This window comes from Crinia signifera, chromosome 4 (genome assembly GCF_055691185.1).
Source record: "Crinia signifera chromosome 4, ASM5569118v1, whole genome shotgun sequence".
In the NCBI taxonomy this organism is placed as follows: domain Eukaryota; kingdom Metazoa; phylum Chordata; class Amphibia; order Anura; family Myobatrachidae; genus Crinia; species Crinia signifera.
Genome location: NC_139220.1, coordinates 306,373,106 through 306,396,019, shown reverse-complemented (window position 1 = coordinate 306,396,019; position 22,914 = coordinate 306,373,106). Strand labels below are relative to the sequence as shown.

The 22,914-nt window shown below is 39.6% G+C and overlaps 1 protein-coding gene across 1 annotated transcript in view; it reads right to left on the bottom strand.

The window, feature by feature from the left end:
- The window catches only part of LOC146073310 (uncharacterized), an 85,721-nt gene extending 63,859 nt beyond the window's left edge, over window positions 1-21,862 (bottom strand). The window contains exons 1-3 of the mRNA XM_083180487.1: window positions 21,815-21,862; window positions 18,033-18,086; window positions 466-1,256 (exon numbers count right to left, since the gene is read on the bottom strand). Of these exons, the coding sequence (XP_083036613.1) occupies window positions 466-1,256; window positions 18,033-18,086; window positions 21,815-21,862 (893 nt within the window). The remainder of the gene's footprint in view (window positions 1-465; window positions 1,257-18,032; window positions 18,087-21,814) is intronic.
- Between the last annotated feature and the right edge of the window lie 1,052 nt (window positions 21,863-22,914).

Genomic DNA, 22,914 nt, shown 5'->3' with positions numbered 1-22,914 from the left:
AAGATCTTGAAGAATACAAATTGTTACATTCGTAAAATAAAATGTCCTAATATGTAATCATATAGAAGGGATTCAATTGTATTCTGCACAGCCAATCTCATATCTAAAGTGACAGGAGATTGGGAGTCCTAAATTAATGTTCTTTTATTATGCTGATTGCAGCCAAACAGAATGAATGTAGCAATGTAACACAGATAACCCATCTGAAGTTATGGGCATGATGTGAAAAGTGACATTTGGGAACCCATACAGGTCACTTTCACATATTGCTGCTCACTGCCTCAGGAGGCTGAGAGTGGAAGGTGCCATCAGATGTTTGTGCCATAAGGCACAAATTGAATTACTCTCTCAGGTGACCAGCTCTGAAAGCTGCCACCACAGACATTTGTATCATCCCCATTGCAGGGATACAAGGGAACATGAGGAACACGTGATACATTCAGGTCTTCGGAGCATGAAAATAACTTCTGTCCTGTGTGACTCCTCTGATGTGTAACTAGATCACGCTTACTTGTAAAACACTTGCTGCATTCTGAGCAACTAAATGGTTTCTCTCCTGTGTGACTCCTCTGATGTGTAACAAGGTCGGCCTTCTGGATATAAAACTTGGCGCATTCAAAACATTTAAATGGTTTCTCTCCTGTGTGACTCCTCTGATGTGTAACTAGATGATGCTTACGGGTAAAACACTTGCTGCATTCTGAGCAACGAAATGGTTTCTCTCCAGTATGACTCCTCTGATGTGTAAATAGATGATGCTTTTGGGTAAAACACTTGCTGCATTCTGAGCAACTAAATGGTTTCTCCCCTGTGTGACTCCTCTGATGTCTAACAAGTTGGGCTTTCTGGATAAAACACTTGGCACATTCAAAACATTTAAATGGTCTCTCTCCTGTGTGACTCCTCTGATGTGTAACTAGATTTTGCTTACAGGTAAAACACTTGCTGCATTCTGAGCAACTAAATGGTTTCTCTTCTGTGTGACTCCTCTGATGTATAACAAGATGTGGCTTCTGGATAAAACACTTGCTACATTCAGAGCACTTAAATGTTTTTTCTCCTGTGTGACTCCTCTGATGTCTAACAAGATGTGACTTTACTGTAAAACACTTGCTACATTCAGAACATGTAAACGGTCTCTCTCCTGTGTGACTCCTCTGATGTCTGAGAAGATCTGAATTATATGTAAAGCGTTTGTCACACTCAGAGCACAGATATGGCCTCTCTCCTGTGTGATTCCTCTGATGGATGAGAAGCTGTGATTTATATGTAAAGCGTTTGTCACACTCAGAGCACAGATGTGGTCTCTCTCCTGTCAGACTCATCATGTATTAATGAGATAGAAATTAGCTGTAGAAGGTTTCTCCTATGCAGAAAATGAGAATAGCTCAGTGAGTCCCCAGATTTGTAGGAATAAATGGTGCCTGTAGGTAGATTGATCTGACTGTTGTGTTGCTTTCCACGGTGTCTTCCAAATGAAAATCCTGTTACTTATTTGTCCTGCAAGAAAAAAAATATATTTTAAAAGCTGTTCTGTGGTAATTCTACTATTACTGTAATAATGCTACTTTATATATAGAACATGATGTATTTGTATATACCATATTAAATATGTCCAAGTAATTTACAATTTATATATATTTTTGGGAATAATCTGTTTATTGAAAATTTTCCATATATTGTGATCAAATAAACGTACATATATTTTGGAAGGGGAAAGGGAGAGAACAACAAATAAAATAGGGAGAGATGGGTAAAGGAATACAGCAACTAAAAATCCAGTGTCCCTCTCAGTAAAATACATCAGATAATATGCAAACAATAAATTGTATTGTGAATAAGGGAGTTGCCTCAAATGTCACATTTGATTATTTACAAGCTTATGCTGTATTGTTATAAGCCAAATGAAAGAGGGGGAGGAGCATTGTGATGCGCTAGCCATGGCGACCATGTATCTATAAAGCAGGGGTGGGAAACTGTGTATAAGGACTACTACACTATGTATATGTTTTCTTTGTTTGTTTATATATGAAGAATATAATATAAAACAAGGGTAGGATGATATCTCTTCTATCCATGATTACAAGACCTGCCTCTAAAAAGTTGGTTTAAGGTAATTTTGCCAAATTGTATTAATTTGTTACTTATTTATTTATTAACAGTTTTTTATATAGCGCATACAAATTCCGCAGCACTTTAACTTGAGAGCAATTAGGAATCAAGCTTATGGATCAGGCCGGTCTCAATGCTGAAAGTATTATATATTATTCAAGAAAGAATTCCTTCATTACTACAATAATGAGAGAGAAGACTTTACTGCTGCTACATTACTAGCTTACACAAAGGGTGAAATTTAATAGGATGAGATATTTAGTAAGTGAGAGATTTGGTAAGAAATCTTCAGGTTTTTTAAAGCGGCAATCATTAAAAAAAAACAAAAAACTGGAGATTTCTTACCAAACCTCTCACTTTCTGAATCTCTCATGATATTAAACTTTCCCCAATGTCACTGACAAACTATAAATTCCCATTAATATGTTTATACATTTATTATGAACTGACAGTAATTGTCATAATTCTTCAAGTATATCTTACTATTCAGTGTTCCATACGATAATGTAGAATTGTGTAATATACTGTAAAATCTAGATATTTGTAGAAGTTTTATGCAGTGTTTTATTTATCAATAGATATTACATATATAAGTACTTGTGTACTAGCACGGCACCCAGGATATTTGGTCGTACAAAATATAATCGCATTGCAAGGCATACACCCGATGCACTGCAATGCAATGTGATTTAAAATTGTATAAGCCCCCTATACAATGTTTAATTGTATAAGCACAGTAATGGAGGCTTACAATGTTAAATGCACTCCCAAGCCACCCCCACTGTGAACGTGAACCCAAAGCGTGGCGAGCGCAGTAAGCCCCGCGAGGGTACGCATATTACTTTACATGTATTCCGTGTCTGCTCGCCATGCTTCGGGCTCGGTGGCTCGCTGCGATCACCAAACTATATTGAATTAACTCCATGCCGATGTGGATAGTGGGGGTATGAAAAGGTCATAGGACACATACCGCCGCCCCTCGCGGGCTCGCTGCGCTCGCCACGCTTCGGGTTCATGTTCATAGTGGTTGGTGGCGTGGGGGTGCATTTAACATTGTAAGCCTCCATTAGGGTGCTTATACAATATAAAATCACATTGTATGTCATTGTATGCCATATACAATGGTATACAATTTTTAATTGTATACCATCGGGTGCCAATCGCGTTGCGTTGCATCACATCGCATACCATCGCATGCCTTATGGTCTGCGATGGGTGCCGTGCTAGTACACAAGTACCCAGATATAGACTAATAATTGATAACAAGACAATATTTGTACAATAATATCTACAAAGGTTTGTTCATGTATCAATATATTCTTATGTATAATATAATTACCTTACTCTGGAGATGCTTCCTCTGTCTCTTTCTTACTCCTCCATCCTCCCAGCTCTCCAACCAGTAACTGATCCAGCAGCTCCTTCATCAGCTCACAGTGGTCTGATACAGCCTATTTATAGTCACTCCTCCCCATCTCTCCCCAGTAGTTCCCAGGATGCCCAGAAGGAATTATTACACTGAGAGGTGACATGTAAATTAGGGTCACATAACATTAGTATATAGTCATTCACCACAGCAGCTTCTCCTGCCCAGCTCCATGTCTTGTAAATGAGGTATAAATATTCCTAAAGTCACTTATTACAATGGAAATGCTAATTACACCCAGGCAGGGTAACACCTTGTATTCTAATTAGATCACAGCAGCCTCTGGCATCCTGTTATGTCACCACTGGGACCTTTTGTTTAGGAATCACCTATTGTCCAGGCAGAAAGTCAGCACTAAAATGTTCTACATAACAAACATGCATACATATATTTTATGTCTATCTATCTACAAGATATAACTGAACTCACCAAGTCTAGGTTTGGGTACAGTTGCCAGTGACCACAACTCACTTTTGTGCACTGAAAGGAAAAGCAATATTCTATTAACATGTAATGTTACTTTATACTAATATTCTCCAAAAAGATAGAGTGGCAGCTTTAGTCCACTTCTTAAACTCTGATGCTGGACCAGTAGATATATATGGCAGACTTATTATGGATTACTTAAAATGTATTATTTTAAATAATTATTTTCTGTCTGAGGCATACTTTTTATTACAAGTACATGGGACTGCCATGGGCATAACAGTTTGCACATAGATTTGAAAATTTGCTTATGGGACTTTTCGAGAACCAGAACATTTAAGGGAGTAATTTACTATACTAACTATGACCAATAAAAGGACGAATAAGGTAATGAACTGCTTAACTAGACAAGCTGTCGTTATTAACATTTGTTTGCAAATATCCCAAAAGCAAAAGAAAAAAGGGTTCGTATCTTGGGGCACTCACTGGATTAAGCTATATTTGTAAGACCCGTCTTGTATGGAATCATTACAAAATTATACTTTTCTTTATAAAATGTAACTTTTATTAGTACATATGCTAAAATTGCTAAAAGCCAGCAAAATATAGGGTAGAATGTGGAAAGTGTTGAAAATAATTGATTTTTTTTTTAGATTGAAATTTTACGCACTGTGTTTTTGTTCTATGAGAATCTAGTCTGTTTTAAAGATTATTATACTTAATGGGACTCCAAAACAATTACCTGTGGGTTCTTTAATGGTGCTGATTATATAGTAATGGACCCCATACATCAGCAATCACAATTAATTGCTTCTCAGATCCAGTGATTCCTTCCCCCCCCCCCCCCCAGATAAATGGTTTCTTTAATCTATTTGACTTGCCCACACATTACAGATTTGTTTCAGTGATCTGCAGATTTTTCCTGTTATAATTCCCACACATACAAAAATGAAACTTCAATAAAACTTCATATTGTTAAACATGTATAAAAATCTGATTCAGCAATCGATTGGCGATCACTATTAATTTTTGATTGGGATTGCCAAAAGGGGGAGCCCACACATTAAAGATTAATTGTGACAATCATCTCCAGAACGGAGGATTGTCACAATTAATTGCTGATGTATGGGGCCCATAAGTCAATATACCATTATATCAAGGAAGGTAAGTAGCCTTTGGGCAATCCCATGCAGTTTCAATCTACTACATATTAATCATTCCATAAGAAATCTCTTCATGGTCAAGTACAGGGAAGATTAATATTTCTGTCAGTTGTAGTCATATACTTATAATCCTTACTCTGCCAACAGTTCCATGTATGTTTCATTCATTCTCATTCACCAATATATGGCACATCCCACACTCCTATTGTTGTAAATAGTTACAGATTGTCTGTTCTCTAGAATATTCCGTATTGTGCGGTTTTTGTTCAATTTAAATGAATAGATGTGAAAACTTAAATTGATAACATCGTGCAGTTTCTGTGCTGTTTGTTATAAAATGCTTTCAATTTTCTTTTGTATAATATCTGGCAGCACATTAAAATAAATGTATATTATATATTATATATTGTCACAGTGTACGTTGTTTCTTTCATATGTAGCTACATTTATATGTAGCTCTAGCTGTGATACAGTGTTGCCACTTATTGCAGATTCTCAGTATAGCCGCACTAATGTTGTTCCAATGCAGTGTTGTATGTCTCTCTTGTGTTATTATATAACTATAACAGGGCTGCCTTTTGTTCTAATTCCACAAGCAATCACTTATTGTTCACCTATATATCTGTTAAATTATTGATTTATTCATTAATATAATATATCAGACAGGTGACTAGTGACTCTTATGTATTGAAATTCACAAAAGAGATAACAACAGGAACAATTCTGTCGGCAGAGAAATGATACCTTTTGTGTACAAACTTTGGAGGTATATTGTTCATTAGATTGCTTGAATTCTTTTTTACCTTTTCTGCCTATTTTTGCGATCTTAGGTATCTTGTATTACGCTTAATATATGTCTGAGTATTTATTATGTATTTTCTCTGCCGACAGAATTGTTCCTGTTGTTATTACGCATTTGCTGCTGAATTTATCATATCTGCCATGATCGATTGATTACTTTGTACAGTTATTGGACCAGCAATGTCAGAGACATTTTCTATGTTTGCTGTCTGTTTGTTATGTATACGTAATTTTTGTAACTATGGTGATGGTAGCACGCAGCCCTGTTTGGTCTGACGTCATCTTCCAGCGTCTGATGACACGCTGGATTTCATTCACACGGTGGGGTATAAATGTAAGCATGTGATTAATTTTTTTATACCTGACGAAAATGCTGAAATAAAAGCATTGAAACGTTGTAACCTGATCCGGTGTACTGCATCTTATTTGCCAATGCCTAGAGTGCCGCACCTCCACACTGAAGCTATATATATATATATATGTCTATTTCTATTATAGTTTAGCACTGAATCATTGTGAGGTTCCTACTGACTTTCTGCTGACTGGCTGCCCAGACAATAGGTGATTCCTAAACAAAGATCCTTTGGTGACATAACAGGATGCCAGAGGCTGCTGTGATCTAATTACAATCCAAGGTATCACCCTGCCAAGGTGTAATTAGCATTTCCCATTGTAGTAAGTGACTTTAGGAATATTTACACCTCATTTACAAGACAATGAGCTGGGTAGGAGGAGCTGCTGTGGTGAATGACTGTATACTAATGTTATGTGACCCTAATTTACATGTCACCTCTCAGTGTAAGAATTCCTGCAAGGCATCCTGGGAACTACTGGGGAGAGATGGGGAGGGGAGACTATAAATAGGCTGTATCAGGCCACTGGGATCTGATGGAGGAGCTGCTGGATCAGTTACTGGTTGGAGAGCTGGGAGGACAGAGGAGTAAGAGAGAGACAGAGGAAGGATCCCCAGAGTAAGGTAATTATATTATACATAAGATTATACTGATACATAATCAAATGTGTGCAGATAGGTTCTTATCATATATACTTACAGCGTTTTACTTTAACAATGTTACATATAATGCTATAATCGTATAATTATATATGAAAGGGTATCCTACTGGTAACATTATAGTCTACATTTTTATATTATCTGTTAATATTGTATTTAAGAATAAATATTATTTTGTTACACTGTACAACATATGATACCACATTAGCCAGATATGTAGCAGCTGGGATAATTGAGTTGTTGCATAATCTTAGTAAATAACCTTGCACCCCCTGCCCACATGTATAACACTTACTTCTCCAACATCCCATATTACCGCTGCAGCACCAGATCACAGCACTTGGGGAATTGTGCAGCAGCTGTATACACTATAGAGAAGTCTCCAGGTACAAGAAGCAGTAGCCATGTTCCTGGAGACTGGCACATGTGCTGTAGACTCTGGCACAATGTCAGTTTCTAATTGACTCAGGTCTGGGTTTACAAGTAGGCAGCTGCCTAGGGCAGAAGGATCGGGGAAGCATTGACTCTGCTTTTCATAAAATTAAGGATTTGTGTAACAACGGCTTAATGCAGGTGATTGCTGTCAGGGGCAAACACAGGATTTTCATGGGGGGTTTCTGTACATGCACAAATCTATATATACAGACACATACCTCCCAGCTGTCCCATTTTTTTGCGGGACCTTCCCATTGTTTAGGGACAGTCTCCTGTGCCTCCCGGGGCCAGCAGTGTCCCACGTGTGTGTGTGTGGGGGGGCAGTTGGGAATCCTCCCAGCTTGCAAGCTCACACACAGCATCTATTCCCTTCTGGCTGGGGGGACAACAGCAATGCAGAGGGCAAACCTGTGGTGTGCCCTGAGGCAACAGCATCCCTGCAAGGCCATGCCCCCTTTTCATAGACCATGCCTATTTTCCTGTTTCTCCACATGACTGTCTCTCTTCTGAGCCACCAGAAGTTGGGAGGTGTGCAGGCACACACTTTTGTACTTTTATACACACACACACACACACACACACACACACACACACACACACACACACACACACCATGTTCAATATATAAAGTAACACTATTACTGTAATAGTAGAATTACCTCAGTTATCTACAGCTATTTTTTTTTCTTGCAGCACAAATAAGTAATTGGATTTTCATTTGGAAGACATTTTGGAAAGCAACACAGATAAATCCACCTACTGACATCATTTTTCTACCTCTGGAGGATTCCCAAAAGCTATTCTCTGTATAGTAGAAACCTTCTACAGCTTATTTGTTTTTGATCTATTACATGATGAGTCTGAAAGGAGAGAGACCACATCAGTGCTCTGAGTGTGACAAATGCTTTACATATAAATCACAGCTTCTCAGACATCAGAGGAGTCACACAGGAGAGAGACCACATCTGTGCTCTGAGTGTGACAAACGCTTTACATATAAATCAGCGCTTCTCAGACATCAGAGGAGTCACACAGGAGACAGACCACATCTGTGCTCTGAGTGTGACAAACGCTTTATACGTAAATCGCAGCTTCTCATCCATCAGAGGAGTCACACAGGAGAGAGACCACATCTGTGCTCTGAGTGTGAAAAACGCTTTACATATAAATCATCGCTTCTCAGACATCAGAGGAGTCACACAGGAGACAGACCACATCTGTGCTCTGAGTGTGACAAACGCTTTACATGTAAATCAGAGCTTCTCATCCATCAGAGGAGTCACACAGGGGAGAGACCATTTACATGTTCTGAATGCAGCATGTGTTTTACACAGAGGTGTGAACTGATTAGACATCACAAGATTCACACAGGAGAGAAACCATTTAGTTGCTCAGAATGCAGCAAGTGTTTTACACAGAAACATCATCTAGTTATACATCAGAAAAATCATACAGGAGAGAAACCATTTAAATGTTCTGAATGTAGCAAGTGCTTTACACAGAGAAACAACCTTGTTACACATCAGAGGAGTCACACTGGAGAGAAACCATTTTGTTGCTCAGAGTGCAGCAAGTGTTTTACACATAAGCATCATCTAGTTACACATCAGATGAGTCACACTGGAGAGAAACCATTTAAATATTCTGAATGTAGCAAGTGCTTTACACAGAGAAACAACCTTGTTAAACATCAGAGGAGACTGGTTTGAAGAGAAGAGAAAAGAAAATTGTGCGGTGGATGCACACCAAAAGACATGATTTATGTAATCATTTAAAACTTAACCTTTATTGTTAGTTATTCTTAAAATATTAAGAGGGGAGCCGGATATCCGTGTTCTTATATACGGAACTACGGGTCCGGGTCCACTCCGCTTATATGTGAAATTGATAAGAAATTAAAATTGGACATACAGGTCACACATACATATAAGGTGAGGTGCTTACGCACTTTTGAAATAAGATAGTGTGTGGTTAAAGATTAAAAGTGTTTGCCAGACTTGTTACTGTGTTCTAGTTATTGCTGTACGGGTGATATCTTCTTTTATTGGTTGGCGGTTATTATGCTTTTTTCTGTAGGACACTGGAATTTGGATATAGGACAGTTCAGTGTTCTTGGGGTGTTGGTATCAGATATACCTATATTTTGTCCCTTTTGTGTGTCTCTCTTTTTCACACTCGTATCACGGTGATGTCGCTTGGTGTCTTGATTATACCTATTGTTTGTGCGGTATGCACTTTGACACCTTTCTTTTATCTGGCCTTTGGTAGAGGGCGGGTGGTCGGGTATAGTTATATTCAGTAGTGTAACATATTAATACCTTTTACAGGAGTCCACTGCTATCTGGTAGTCAGGGAATTACTTTAGGTCGTTGTCTTGTATGGATAGTTAATACATAGTGTTACATACACCTGGTCACTCTGGTTCTTATAAATGTGACTCTCCCGGGTCATGCTACCCTATGGATAGTTGGTAGCTGTTTAATTACAGGTTATGTCCTGCTTTAAATGCGCTGTCTTCCACCACTCTCTCTACATAGGTCTTAATTCAGGGTCACCGTATACCATTAATATTCTCTTTTTTCTGCACGGGGTTTTGTATTTTTATATATATTTTTAGGTATTAAAGTTATTTATTTACTGTCCTATCCAATCCCTTAATGGGTATTGATTCCAGTTGGGGGATTTAATACAGTTTTTGGAGTTAGTGGTCCATTTTCAGTATTCCACTGCCATCTAGTGGCTTTAATTGGGAGATACTGGGATCAGTTCCCCTATGTTGTGGGTAGCTACCACCTTAGTTAGATATGAATACTGAGTTGCTAATAAATATTAGTAAATGGGTTATGTTCCCATATTTTCTTAATCAGGCTTCAGTATTTAAGTGGTTTACCCAGTATGTGCATTTATTATTTCATACATGTTGGGTCTCACTTTAGCTGGTAATCACATTGGGCTTATGTCGCCCTGTTATAACTGGTGGTTATGCTTCAATGCTTAGATGTATTAAACCTGGCTTCTGCACTCAATTGTCAGTGCAGGCTAAGTCTCACTTATGGCTGAGCCTGCTCCCACAATCCCCTCTGTTTCCCTAGTATCACACACTGTACAGCATTTTAACATTCATTCCTTTGTAAATTCACATAGTTAGATACACAGTAACAGAGGTCAATAGTTCACACGTGTTTCACATTCAAGCTTCCTCAGAACTGCAAAACTGAAAAACGCTTTACATATAAATCAGCGCTTCTCAGACATCAGAGGAGTCACACAGGAGACAGACCACATCTGTGCTCTGAGTGTGACAAACGCTTTACATGTAAATCACAGCTTCTCATACATCAGAGGAGTCACACAGGAGAGAGACCATTTACATGTTCTGAATGCAGCAAGTGTTTTACACAGAGGTGTGAACTGATTAGACATCCCAAGATTCACACAGGAGAGAAACCATTTAGTTGCTCAGAATGCAGCAAGTGTTTTACACAGAAACATCATCTAGTTATACATCAGAAAATTCATACAGGAGAGAAACCATTTAAATGTTCTACCAAGTGTTTTTCCCAGAGCAACAACCTTGTAAATCATCACATTATTCACACAGGAGAGAAACCATTTAAATGCTCTGAATGCAGCAAGTGTTTTACACAGAAGTCTGACCTGATTATACATCAGAGGAGTCACACAGGAGAGAAACCATTTAAATGTTCTGAATGTAGCAAGTGCAAACATAATGGAAATGCTGTAGATGTGATTTTCCTAGATTTCGCTAAAGCATTTGATACTGTCCCACACAAGAGATTGATTAATAAAATGGAGAACCTAGGATTGGGTGAACATATCTGCAGATGGGTAGGGAAACATAAACATAACCTCGATAATGGAAATGCTGTAGATGTGATTTTCCTAGATTTCGCTAAAGCATTTGATACTGTCCCACACAAGAGATTGATTAATAAAATGGAGAACCTAGGATTGGGTGAAAATATCTGCAGATGGGTAGGGAATTGGCTATGTAATAGAGAACAAAGAGTGGTTGTGAATGGTGCCGTATCAGATATGATACCGGTACTAAGTGGAGTGCCCCAGGGTTCGGTTTTGGGGCCCATTTTGTTTAACATTTTTATAAACGATATTGGGATAGGGTTACTCAGCAATGTATCCATCTTTGCGGACGATACAAAACTTAGCAAAGTCATCAAATCACCAGAAGATGTCACCATGCTTCAAAATGATCTTGCAATTCTAGATGAGTGGGCAAAAAAATGGAAGATGAGGTTCAATGTAGATAAATGTAAGGTTATGCACCTTGGGAGACACAACCAGTGTGCAAGTTTCAACCTTAGTGGAGAGGAACTGGGTAATTCCATACTTGAAAAGGATCTAGGAGTCCAAATAGACAGCAATCTAGGATGTAGTGCCCATTGTAATGTAGCTACAAAAAAGGCCAACAAAATTCTGGCATGTATTAAGAGGGGAATGGAAACTAGGGACTCAAGGGTAATTATGCCACTATATAAAGCATTGGTGAGACCTCACCTAGAGTACGGAGTACAGTTCTGGGCCCCACACTATAAAAAGGACATCATAGAATTAGAAAAAGTCCAAAGGCGAGCAACAAAGCTTATTAGGGGAATGGAGAATTTAAGCTACGGGGAGAGATTAAGCAATTTGGGACTATTTACATTAGAAAAGAGACGTTTAAGGGGGGACATGCTCAACATGTACAAGTATATCAAGGGCCAATATAAGGAATTGTCAAGCACCCTATTTTCTACTAGAAAGGAATCTAGGACGCGAGGGCATGAGTATAGATTAGAAGAAAAAAGATTTCATTCAGCTAGTAGAAAGAATTTCTTTACGGTCAGAACAGTCAAACTTTGGAACTCTCTTCCCAGAGAGGTGGTAACGGCTGGCTCATTAAATGCGTTCAAGGCAAAGTTGGACAAACATTTACTGGAGAAAAACATCCATGGGTACAAATAAGAAATATAATTTGTCTGTAAAATACCAGAACCTACCAAATCAGCAATGGATATCTATACCAGGTTGAACTAGATGGACGCAAGTCTTTTTTCAGCCTTACCTACTATGTAACTATGTAAGTGCTTTACACAGAGAAACAACCTTGTTACACATCAGAGGAGTCACACTGGCGAGAAACCATTTTGTTGTTTAGAGTGCAGCAAGTGTTTTACACATAACCATCATCTAGTTACACATCAGATGAGTCACACTGGAGAGAAACCATTTAAATATTCTGAATGTAGCAAGTGCTTTACACAGAGAAACAACCTTGTTAAACATCAGAGGAGTCACACTGGAGAGAAACCATTTAGTTGCTCAGAATGCAGCACAGAAGAATCATCTAGTTAGACATCAGAAAATTCACACTAGACAGAATTAATTTATATGCTCTGTATCTTGTCACTGTTTCTCAAGATCCCTTGAATCACCGAGATGGCTACCTCCTAACTGTCCCACTTTCCTCGGGGCTGATTATGCTCAGGAGGGGGGACCCCCACACAATTTTGTTTTCATTTTTTAACACAAAATCGCCCATTTGCTCAAATTCGCACATTTTCATCAGTAAAAATCGCACATGTCCTCAAAATCGCATGTTTTCATGACTAAATATTGCAAATTTTTGCACTTTATCGGAATTTTTTCCCTGGAGTTTACATCCCATTAAATATGCGAATTTGCAGCAAAAAAAATGTGATTTTAAAAAGTATGATAATGTGTGATTTTGGAAAGTGCCTAAAAATCGCAATTCATTAAAACTCGTCCCAAGGGTGACATTGAATGGGATGAGATTTTTAGTAAGGTCCGGAAAAAGCACCTTATCATATTTTTTTTGTGTAGAATTTGACTATTTAATGGAATGCAAATTAGTGGCTGAAAATGTGATATGGTGTAATTTTTTTTCAGGTACCCATCAATATAATTATACCTCACATCATGTTAAATGATATGGTGATGTAAAAGTGTCCGTATAAAGGAGGGTTCTCAATGTGCATAACCTTTCAATTCATCAAAAATGCACACTCACATAAACTGCAGAATAGTGGGGACATATTTACCAATTTCAACATATTAACTAAGACATCACAACAACCGCTCCAACCACCGCAACGGCCGCCAAGGCTGGAGGATGAAGCCGGAATTAGAAAAGGACAGGGGAAGGATTGTCTTTTTTCTTGGCGCACTTTAAAGAGAAAAGAGATGATACATCAAATATACCTTTTAATATTATTATTTAAAACCGTTCAAATGAAAATATAACCACACAATAACATTATACAAACATTGAATAATAAAAATAAGAAGCACGTGTTGTGTGACTAGTATCGTTAAATTGCTATATTTTATTTTTTCAGTATTGTGTAATTAAAGGCGACTATGCGACTCTTTCTCAGAGAGATTTTTCATATAACACCTTTTTTAGAGCGCTTAGAATGTTGCTGTATTTGCAAATATATTGCTTTGGCAACTACGTCATTGGAGGTGTCTTTACGATTCTATATCAGAGAATGATTATTTCATATGGCACTTATTTTTGGAACTTTGGATGTTGCTTTATTTGCAAATGAATTGCTTTAGCAACTGTGTTGTTTGTACTGCTCTATTTGCAGCTGAACTGCTTTGGCAGATATATGGTTCAACGTGTCTATACGCTTTGAATCACAGAGTTAATGGTCTGTTGTCAAACAGACTGCTTTGGCAGCGCGTGTTTTTGCTGCTCTATTTGCAAAAGGGTAAAAATTGTATAGCTCTGTGTATTGCTCGATTGTCCCTTACAAAGGGTATTTCAGTGCCAGAAAGAAGAGACTCTGAAAACGTATACGTAATTATGTTGGTAAATTAGCTGCTTGTAAACAGCGATGGTGTATCTTCCAGATTGGTTAGAGTCTGTATCTGTATAGAGGATGGTCGCAGTTTTAATTACACTGGGGACTGATTTGAATATTAGTAAAGATAGGGTATAATTCCCTATAATGTGCATATAAATTTTTATTTATGTTGACATATAAAGTAGATCATCAGTAAACCCAGGAGCATCTCTATAGCGAATTGTTTGCGCTCCTTATCACATGTAATTCAGCCTTTGGGGTTTTAAACTGACTGTCAGTGTGTCAATATTGTGGCTTATTTGCCTTACACCGCCAATTTGTTGCAATTTCAAGATTGGCTATTTGTATGTCTGTATGTTCAGTAAATACTGTGTGCCCTCCGGGTGCAGTCTTATTATTATTTTTAGAACTGCTTGTGTGACAACTAGGTCTCCTGTGCGTATATGTTGTGCGTTTTAATTACAGCGCTGTGTTGGTTACAAACAACTCGTGGTTTGTATATCGGGTTAGTTTGTTTCTATAGTGTTGCTGATTTGTTTTCTGAAGGTCAGCAGCTCACACGTATTAATACATTGCTTTGCATATTCCGCTTGGTTTTGTCGCCGCTTCTTTCCTGTTTTTATTAGAGGATTAGCGATAATTGTACAATAATTTGATGGTGTGTATACGCCGAATGCGGTTTTTATTTATGGATTCAAATTATCCTTTTAACTGCTGGTGGATTATGCAGGATTTCAAATAACACACCTAAATCGTATTATATGGCAGCGTTTTTTTGCGTGAGGCTAGTTGATAGCCTATACACACATAAGAAGTAAATTGTATTTCCTATCGTGTGTTGGTCGTGCTTTGTTGTATTGCTGATTTTATACAATATAGTGGTTGGTCATACAGCATACACACAGGGGGATAATTACACACTTTATCATATGTCAGCTTGTCAAGAATTTTGGCGATTGGTGTATCTTTGAAATGTTTGCAATGTCACACTTTGCTGATTTATATATGGGATAGACTGGTGGTCAGTCATACAATACATGCACCACAGTATCCCTTTAGAATTGCCCCTCTGAATTACTGTGTATCGCCACTATTAAATTACGTGGATCGGCAGCCAGTCATGCAATACACACAGTCGTGCAGTACACACATAGGGAGGGTATTCAATCCCGTATTCTATACAATTTAGCGTCTACAATTGGTACATTTCTTGTCATCAGTTTTGTGCCTGGAGCAGGTTGATAGTTGATCCAAGCCCATACACACAAGAGATATATTGTCACGTTTTATTGGACCATATGTTTTTGTAAGCTGTTGTACAATCTTACAGCGTACACACAGGGGAATAATTACACCCTTTATCATATACAATTTAGCTTGACGGCATTTCCAATAATGGGCACATCTGTAAAATACTAGTCATACAATACATACAGAATGATGTGTCTTTAGTATTGTCTCACTGGGTTACTGTATGTCGCCAATTTCAAATTTAAAAGGTTTGGCGATCAGTCGTACAGTGCGCACATAGGGAGGGGATTGCGCTCCGTATCATATACACTTTTAATTTCTGTACTTTCAATACATTTATATATTACGGCACTTTCATGTAATTAGCTAAGGCGCAGAGAGATTTTGGTAGCTAATCTCTGCGCTAAGTGCGGGGAGCAGGTCGGGGCATTTGTATTTGATGCTCCATGTTCCTGCTGCACCATACAGTTTTAAGCTCATGGCTTCACTGATGTATCTACAGACAGTTATTAGTAACCTGACAATCTACAGATTATTTATCTACTCTGCACATTTCTAGTAAATTAAACACAACACGTGCATCGGAGGTGCCAACGCGCGTTTCACAAACGGCTTTTTCAAAGGCTGACCTGATCGTCACTGCCGGTGGGATTATATTGTGAGGTGGTCCAATCAGAGCCATTGTTGACACTGCTATAGTTTACTGACGTCACTCTAGGTATGTAGACGTTCCTTCTGTGTTACATTTGGTTACATGTGAAATCTTTGGATTAGCCCTACTATCACCGTGTACACACTTTGTACCATGATTGGTGGGTTCATATCTGTGGGATGTTTTGCCACATTGTTTTTGTTTGTTTTGTTATCTCTTGGTGTTGTATATTACTTTATCCTTATTTTTCGTTTATTTTTATTTTTGAATTAATTATGTATTTGAGAGAGGAAAAAAGGAGGAAGGGGGAAGTAAGTTTATTGCTACTATTATCTTTCAGTATTTCTTATTTAATTCGCAAGTTCTTGACAAGTTAGATTTGAAGTGTGAGGAGTGCTATTTTTTTGTATGGGGTTCCCTCTGTGATTAATAGAAGAGGGTAGAGGGATCCATTGCTTTTTCAATAAGGCATTCAGAGCCTGGATCTCTATAACGGCGCTCCTAAGGTCCATCGCTTATTTTAATAGACTATTATGCAGTTAAGATCTGTACTGCTATATTTAGTTCTCTTGGGGTATTAGTGCTTGGAATCTATATAACTCCATTCCAGGGCTGATACATGTACTGTTTCATTACCTGTCTTTATTATATATGTTAGTCTTATATGGATTAGCATGTACAATTACATGTTTAAATCGTGAATGGATGTTGCACTGAGGCTCGTGAGTGTGAGGTTTGTGAGAAAAAAATAATAAGTGTTGGATCAAACAGGGGAACAAAAGTGTTGGTGAAACAGTGACATAAACTTTTGAGAGTCTAGTGGATGATGCTACGAATATTTGTAAAGGACCATATCTAGATTGTGTCCTAGTTTTGATGCGTGAAGTGCATGGATGTATTATAGATGTGGTGGTTTGGAAGTGATATATAGTTATATGAACTTTGGGGTGGCGGGATTGTCCAAAATACATTGGTTAATGTGGTGAGCAGTGATTGTAAATTAGTTGATAAAAATAGCTTAGAGCGTGTCCATATGATTTGAAGAATTGATAAAGTGGCCTGTAAACTTGAAGTATGCGTTCAGATATAGGGTGAGAAGCTGTTATACTCATTGAGTCCCGTCGGTTGCTGGCTGTTCATCAGGAATATCATCTTTGTTTCAAATTTCAGAAGGGCTTGGTCAACATCTCCCCCTCTTTCATTCATTTTGATGTGTCTCATGCCGAACGCTTTTAGCCCCCTGGGGTCGCTGTTGTGAAATTGTAAAAAATGGTTGGCGACTGGGGTTAATGTTTTGAACCTAGCGCTGTCCTGTTGTGCGTTTCTGATGCTGCCAGCATGCTCCAGGATTCTTGTCTTAAGTTGTCTTTTGGTTTTTCCTATGTAAATTTTATTGCATGGGCAGGTAAGATGATAGACCACTCCAATTGTTGTGCAGTCTATATATGTGTTGATGTTCCATTTTTTATTGTATTTGTCTTTTAAATGTGTTGTAGGTATCATCTATTGACAGGCTTTGCACACTCGACAGTTGTATGAGCCCTTCTTGAAATAAAGTGTTTTTTTTCGGTGTGTTTAGATGGCTTTGGACTATTTTGTTTTTCAAACTTTGAGAGCGTCTCCAACTTGTTTCCACTCTCTGTGGCAAAATCTCCCTCAGATCTGGGTCTGTATGTAGGACTTTCCAGTGTTTTTGGAGTATAGATGTAACTTCACGCCATTTGTTGTTAAAAGTGCCAATAAATCTGACTGGTTCCTCTTTAGTTGTTTCCCCTCCCCCTTTAAATGAAGCCGGAATTATACTGGAGACAGTGGAGTCTTTGGATCATGTGGAGGAGGCAACACAGCCAGCCATCGCACAAAGGCCACCAAGCATCCTGCCACTCCAACATATCCCACTTACCAAACCAGCCCCTACAACCCCTACTGCAGATGAGCTGGCAAGGTCATTAGACACCTTCAAACACAAGCAGGTGGAGTTCATGGAAAACCAAAGTCATCAAATGCACAACATGCAGAAGTTTCCCAACAAATCCATAAGGTAGCCAACACTGTCTGATTAAGTGCTGGTGCAGAAATACGTATGGCTGCCACTATGGATACACGACTATCAGAAATCAGCCAGGGCTTATGGGCCCAAACAGATTCACTAATGACACTAAATGAAAGTGTCAATGCCCAAACCCAATCCATTATGGCCCAACCACGGCTTTGGTGCCTCTGCAGATACAACTCAGCACACAAACACCAAATATAATTGTTCCTGCTCCTTCAAGTATCAGCAGTGTATCCAGCACTACAATCAGTAGCTCCCCAACTACTCCCCCATGTAGGAGTGTCCAAACCAGGGGTGGTGTTGCCACAGGTGGAAAGGGGGTTTGTAGCAGGAGCCAGGCCAAAAAGCCTTAATTATGCTCCAAATGTATTGTTGTCTTTATTTAAAATACATTTATATTTTCAAATGAATCGTATAATTGCAGTATTGTCAATAATGTATATGTGTACATGTTGATCAAGAGCATAAAAAAGTTTGGCTACTCTAACATGCATTTTCGTCTTTTTTTCATACCATTACATAATAATTATTGCTTTGAAATATGTTACCCTTCACTAGCACTTATGTGAAGTTACAATACATGCACCAAAAACTATAACTACATTTCCAATGTTACGTTTGTTCACCATATTTAACAGTATGTATGCATCAAATCTCACAACACATATGGCAATACTTATTATGGGTGGGCGTTAATCCCCTAAACATTGGGGAAATTTAAAGTTTCACAGATAATTTACATTAATGGGGATATTCAATCACCGGCGAGCATCTCCCGTCAGGGGAGATGCCCGCCAGGCCCTATTCAGGGCTGTCTTCCTCAACAGCATTGAGCAGGGTATCTCACAAAACGAGCCCATCTTCACAAGCTGTTGGGCTCGTTCGTCGGAGAGCGACCGGGAAGTGACGAGCTGCCAGCTGCAGCTGGCCTCTTCCTGGCTGCAACTCATGGCTATGCCCCCTTCTCGTCCCGACATGGAATCCCATCTGCATGTTCTCGGTCGAGCTGACCGAGAACGGGACAGGGTGACGCCGGTCAAACAAGCTCCACCGCCGTAACCTACAGATGGAATACCCACTTAGGCTTTTCAATATTGCTTTTACAAGTACATTTGTAATATTTACATTTTATACATCCAAATACCTGAGAAATTCTGCCGTATCAGCACAATGCAAATCACATCCCCCTCCAAGTAATCCTAACTACCCTAAGCTGTGTTGCTTCAGCTTCCTGCATGACTGCAAAGTCTTCCTCCACATAATTACCTTGGCCCAGGGCAATGTTATGCAGCATGCAGCAAGCCTGGACAAGCATGACTACTTCCGCTGCGTGTTAAAGCAGTGTACAGGTTGAGTATCCCGTATCCGAGTATTCGTTATCCAAATTATTCCGAAAACCATACATTCCAGAAAGTGAAAAAAAAAATATTTTTTTTGCTAAAAACTCACTGGGGACATTTGTAACAGCACTACTGAGGACATGATATGTAACTGGCACTATATATGTGCAAGAAAATGATTGCTTGGCATTCAAATTCAATATCTGAGATAGTACACAAATTTTGTTTCATGTTTTGAAACCTTGTTTTTTGAACAAATAAAATATATTTGTGTATTTTATGTGGTAATAAAATATATTTGTGTGTATTTTATGTGTTTATACAGCATAAATGCAAGAAACTTCAAAATACATAATTGAAATATTAAAATATTCCGAAATACGGAATAATCCGTTATCCAAAATTCTCCTGGTCCCGAGCATTTTGGATACGGGATACTCAACCTGTACCAGATTATCGGTCCAAACACCTAAAATGACATTTCAGCACCCCAAAGGTGCATTCCACAACATGTGTGCATCATTGTAGCAGTGCTGTGAACGGCCTTGTGGAATACACAGAGGTGTCATGAGCTAAGGGAGACACCCATATCCTCAGTCACCTGCAAAACATGATCGTGGCGTTACACTGTAATGCACCATGTGTATAAATGTTTCTAAGCTTACACATGACACTATTGAATAGTTTACAGCTTAACACTAACATGTTTTTATGGCATAAAGAGAATCTAATGTACCTACATTATACCCAGAAAGTAGAAGCACCATATGATACATAAGGATCAATTCGACTCCACTACTTCTTTTCTCCAAAAACTTACTGGTTGAAAAACCTTCTATCAACTCTACCAATCTGCTGTACAAACCAAATGTGGAACCCTAGAAATATCTGTACTTTCAGGTGTCCAGTTCCGGGTTAAGGAAGCAAGTACTATACTTCCAAAAGAAAGCTAATTCTAAGTATTATTTTGTAAATATATACAAGAGTATATGTAGCAGCACATCTGTGTGCCATTAAATCTGGATACCGTATTTTAAGAAATTTTTGCCTACAATACTTGATTGGCACTGCCATTGTATATTGTACATTAAGATATTGTTTTGATATATTGTTATCACATCACCCTCTAAGGCAGGCTTTCCCAACGACGGTCCTCAAGGCACACCAACAGTGCAGTTTTTAGTGATATCCAGGCTTCAGCACAGATGGTTTAAACAGAATCACTCAGGTACTAATTAAGTCACCTGTGCTCAAGCCTGGATATCTACAAAACCTGCACTGTTGGTGTGCCTTGAGGACCGTGGTTGGGAAAGCCTGCTCTATGTTAATTGTGACGTCTTTTAAGTGATGAAATAAAGGTTATGTTTTGTATGCACCCACTCCTCATTCTTTCACTTACTATTTATTAAATCCTCAAGTGTGCCCCAAAAACCTACTTCATTCATGCCTTGTCTTCTCCTTGAGACACCTCTTTTGAGTATACGTACTTGTTGAACCTTTGGGAGCACCACCAACCTAGTACCACAATAGATTATCTTAAACCTATTGGTCTCATGTTGGCTATTACTAAACTTAACTAAATGAATCAAATCCTACCATTATACCCTAGCCTGTGACAACCCATATCTACTCTCTAGCAGTACCTACACTTTTACCAGGCAGGTTGCTAGAGGCTAAGCAAGCATTATGGATCCTATCTACTGTAACTTGCTAGTTGAAAAGGTGAACAATTACATTGGCAACATGCCATTTTAAATATAATTTATTTGTACATGATTTATAGCATCTCCACCGGGCATACCCCTTCCACTGCACACGGGAGCAAAGACAGCCACCGCCCCCTACCAACCTGATCAGTCTTGGATCGTCACATGTGACACAGCATCGAATCCTCCTGGACCACCACATCGGTCACATCCAAAGACGTGGGGGCATTTCTGGACGGTGCCACCAGCTCCCCGATCCTAAAGGCCCCGTGATATGCCATTGCGTATGTCAACCAGAACAGCAGCACCTCGTAGCGAGGGTAGCATATTTCATGGAGGGCACCCAACAGAGGTGGAAGCAGTGCAATATTAATAGGACGCCTTCGGTCGGAGACTGCTGGTGTTGCCCTCTGCCAGCCCCTCAATGCCTTAGAAATCAAAAACGACTGAGACGGGTCAGCCCGCCCATACAAAGATGAGAAGAAAGAGACACCAGAAAGCACCCACCTCACAGCAGCAACAGAATAATTCAACGAATAGAGGTGCCAAACAAAGGCCACCATAGCTGCCCTAGGCGTCTTACCTGCCTGCTCGGAGGATAGCCTGAATTGCTCCCACTCATGCCACCCATCTTGGTAGCATCGAAAAGTCCTGGACGCGATGGCCCGCATGGCTAAGCCCTCTATGCCTGCCTGATCATCTGCCAAACATAAGGGGGACCAGAATCACCAACTAGACAAGCAGCAGGGACCAAGGTACAAAACCGGGCCCAATCCCCCCTAGATAGCGCATCAGCTATAGAATTCTCCACCCCCGGCACATGCCTGGCAATGAACTGGATGTTTAGCAGTAAACAAAGACGCAACAACAGTTGCCGCACAGGGAGGGAGGATGAGCCCTGGTGATTTATCGCCTGTACCACACCCATGTTATCGCACCAAAACACTATGATGGAATCCTTCAGGCTATCCCCCCACAGCTCGAACGCCACCACAATATGAAACAACTCCAGCAGCAGCAAGTTTTTCATGAGGCCTTCAGAGACCCAATCCACAGGCCACGGCGCAGCGCACCAGGACCCGTGCAAATAGGCCCCAAAACCAGCCGCATCCGTGAACAATTCCAATTGAGCATTGCTACGCCGAGGAGCCGGCCATATCAATACTCCATTGAATCGCTCCAAAAAGGAGCTCCATATTCGGAGATCCCCCCTCAGTTCAGCGGACAAGCGCACAAAATGCAAGGGATGCCGGTTTCCGGCCATGGCACGCTCGAGTTTTCTACAGAAAACTCGCCCCATGGGGATCACCCTGCAGGAAAAATGCAGCAACTGGAGTAACGACTGTAGCTGGTGCAACCGAAGCTTGCCCGCGCACAAAGCCACCGAGACCACCCCTTGCAGCCATTTGAGCTTATCAAGGGGAAGCCTGCAGCAGCCGCTTAGCGTATTGATCTCTATTCCCAGAAAAGACAGGCAGGTGACCTGCCCCTCTGTCTTTTCCGCAGCTATCGGCACCCTGAAAAAAAAAACAAATAAACCCTGCACCACCCCCAGCAGTGCCCCACAGCATGGGGACCCAGCAGGCCCGACGCATAGGAAGTCATCCAAATAATGCACTAAGCCTGACTCGGCCTATTCTCTATGCGCGCACCATTGCAAGAATGTGCTGAATCACTCAAAGT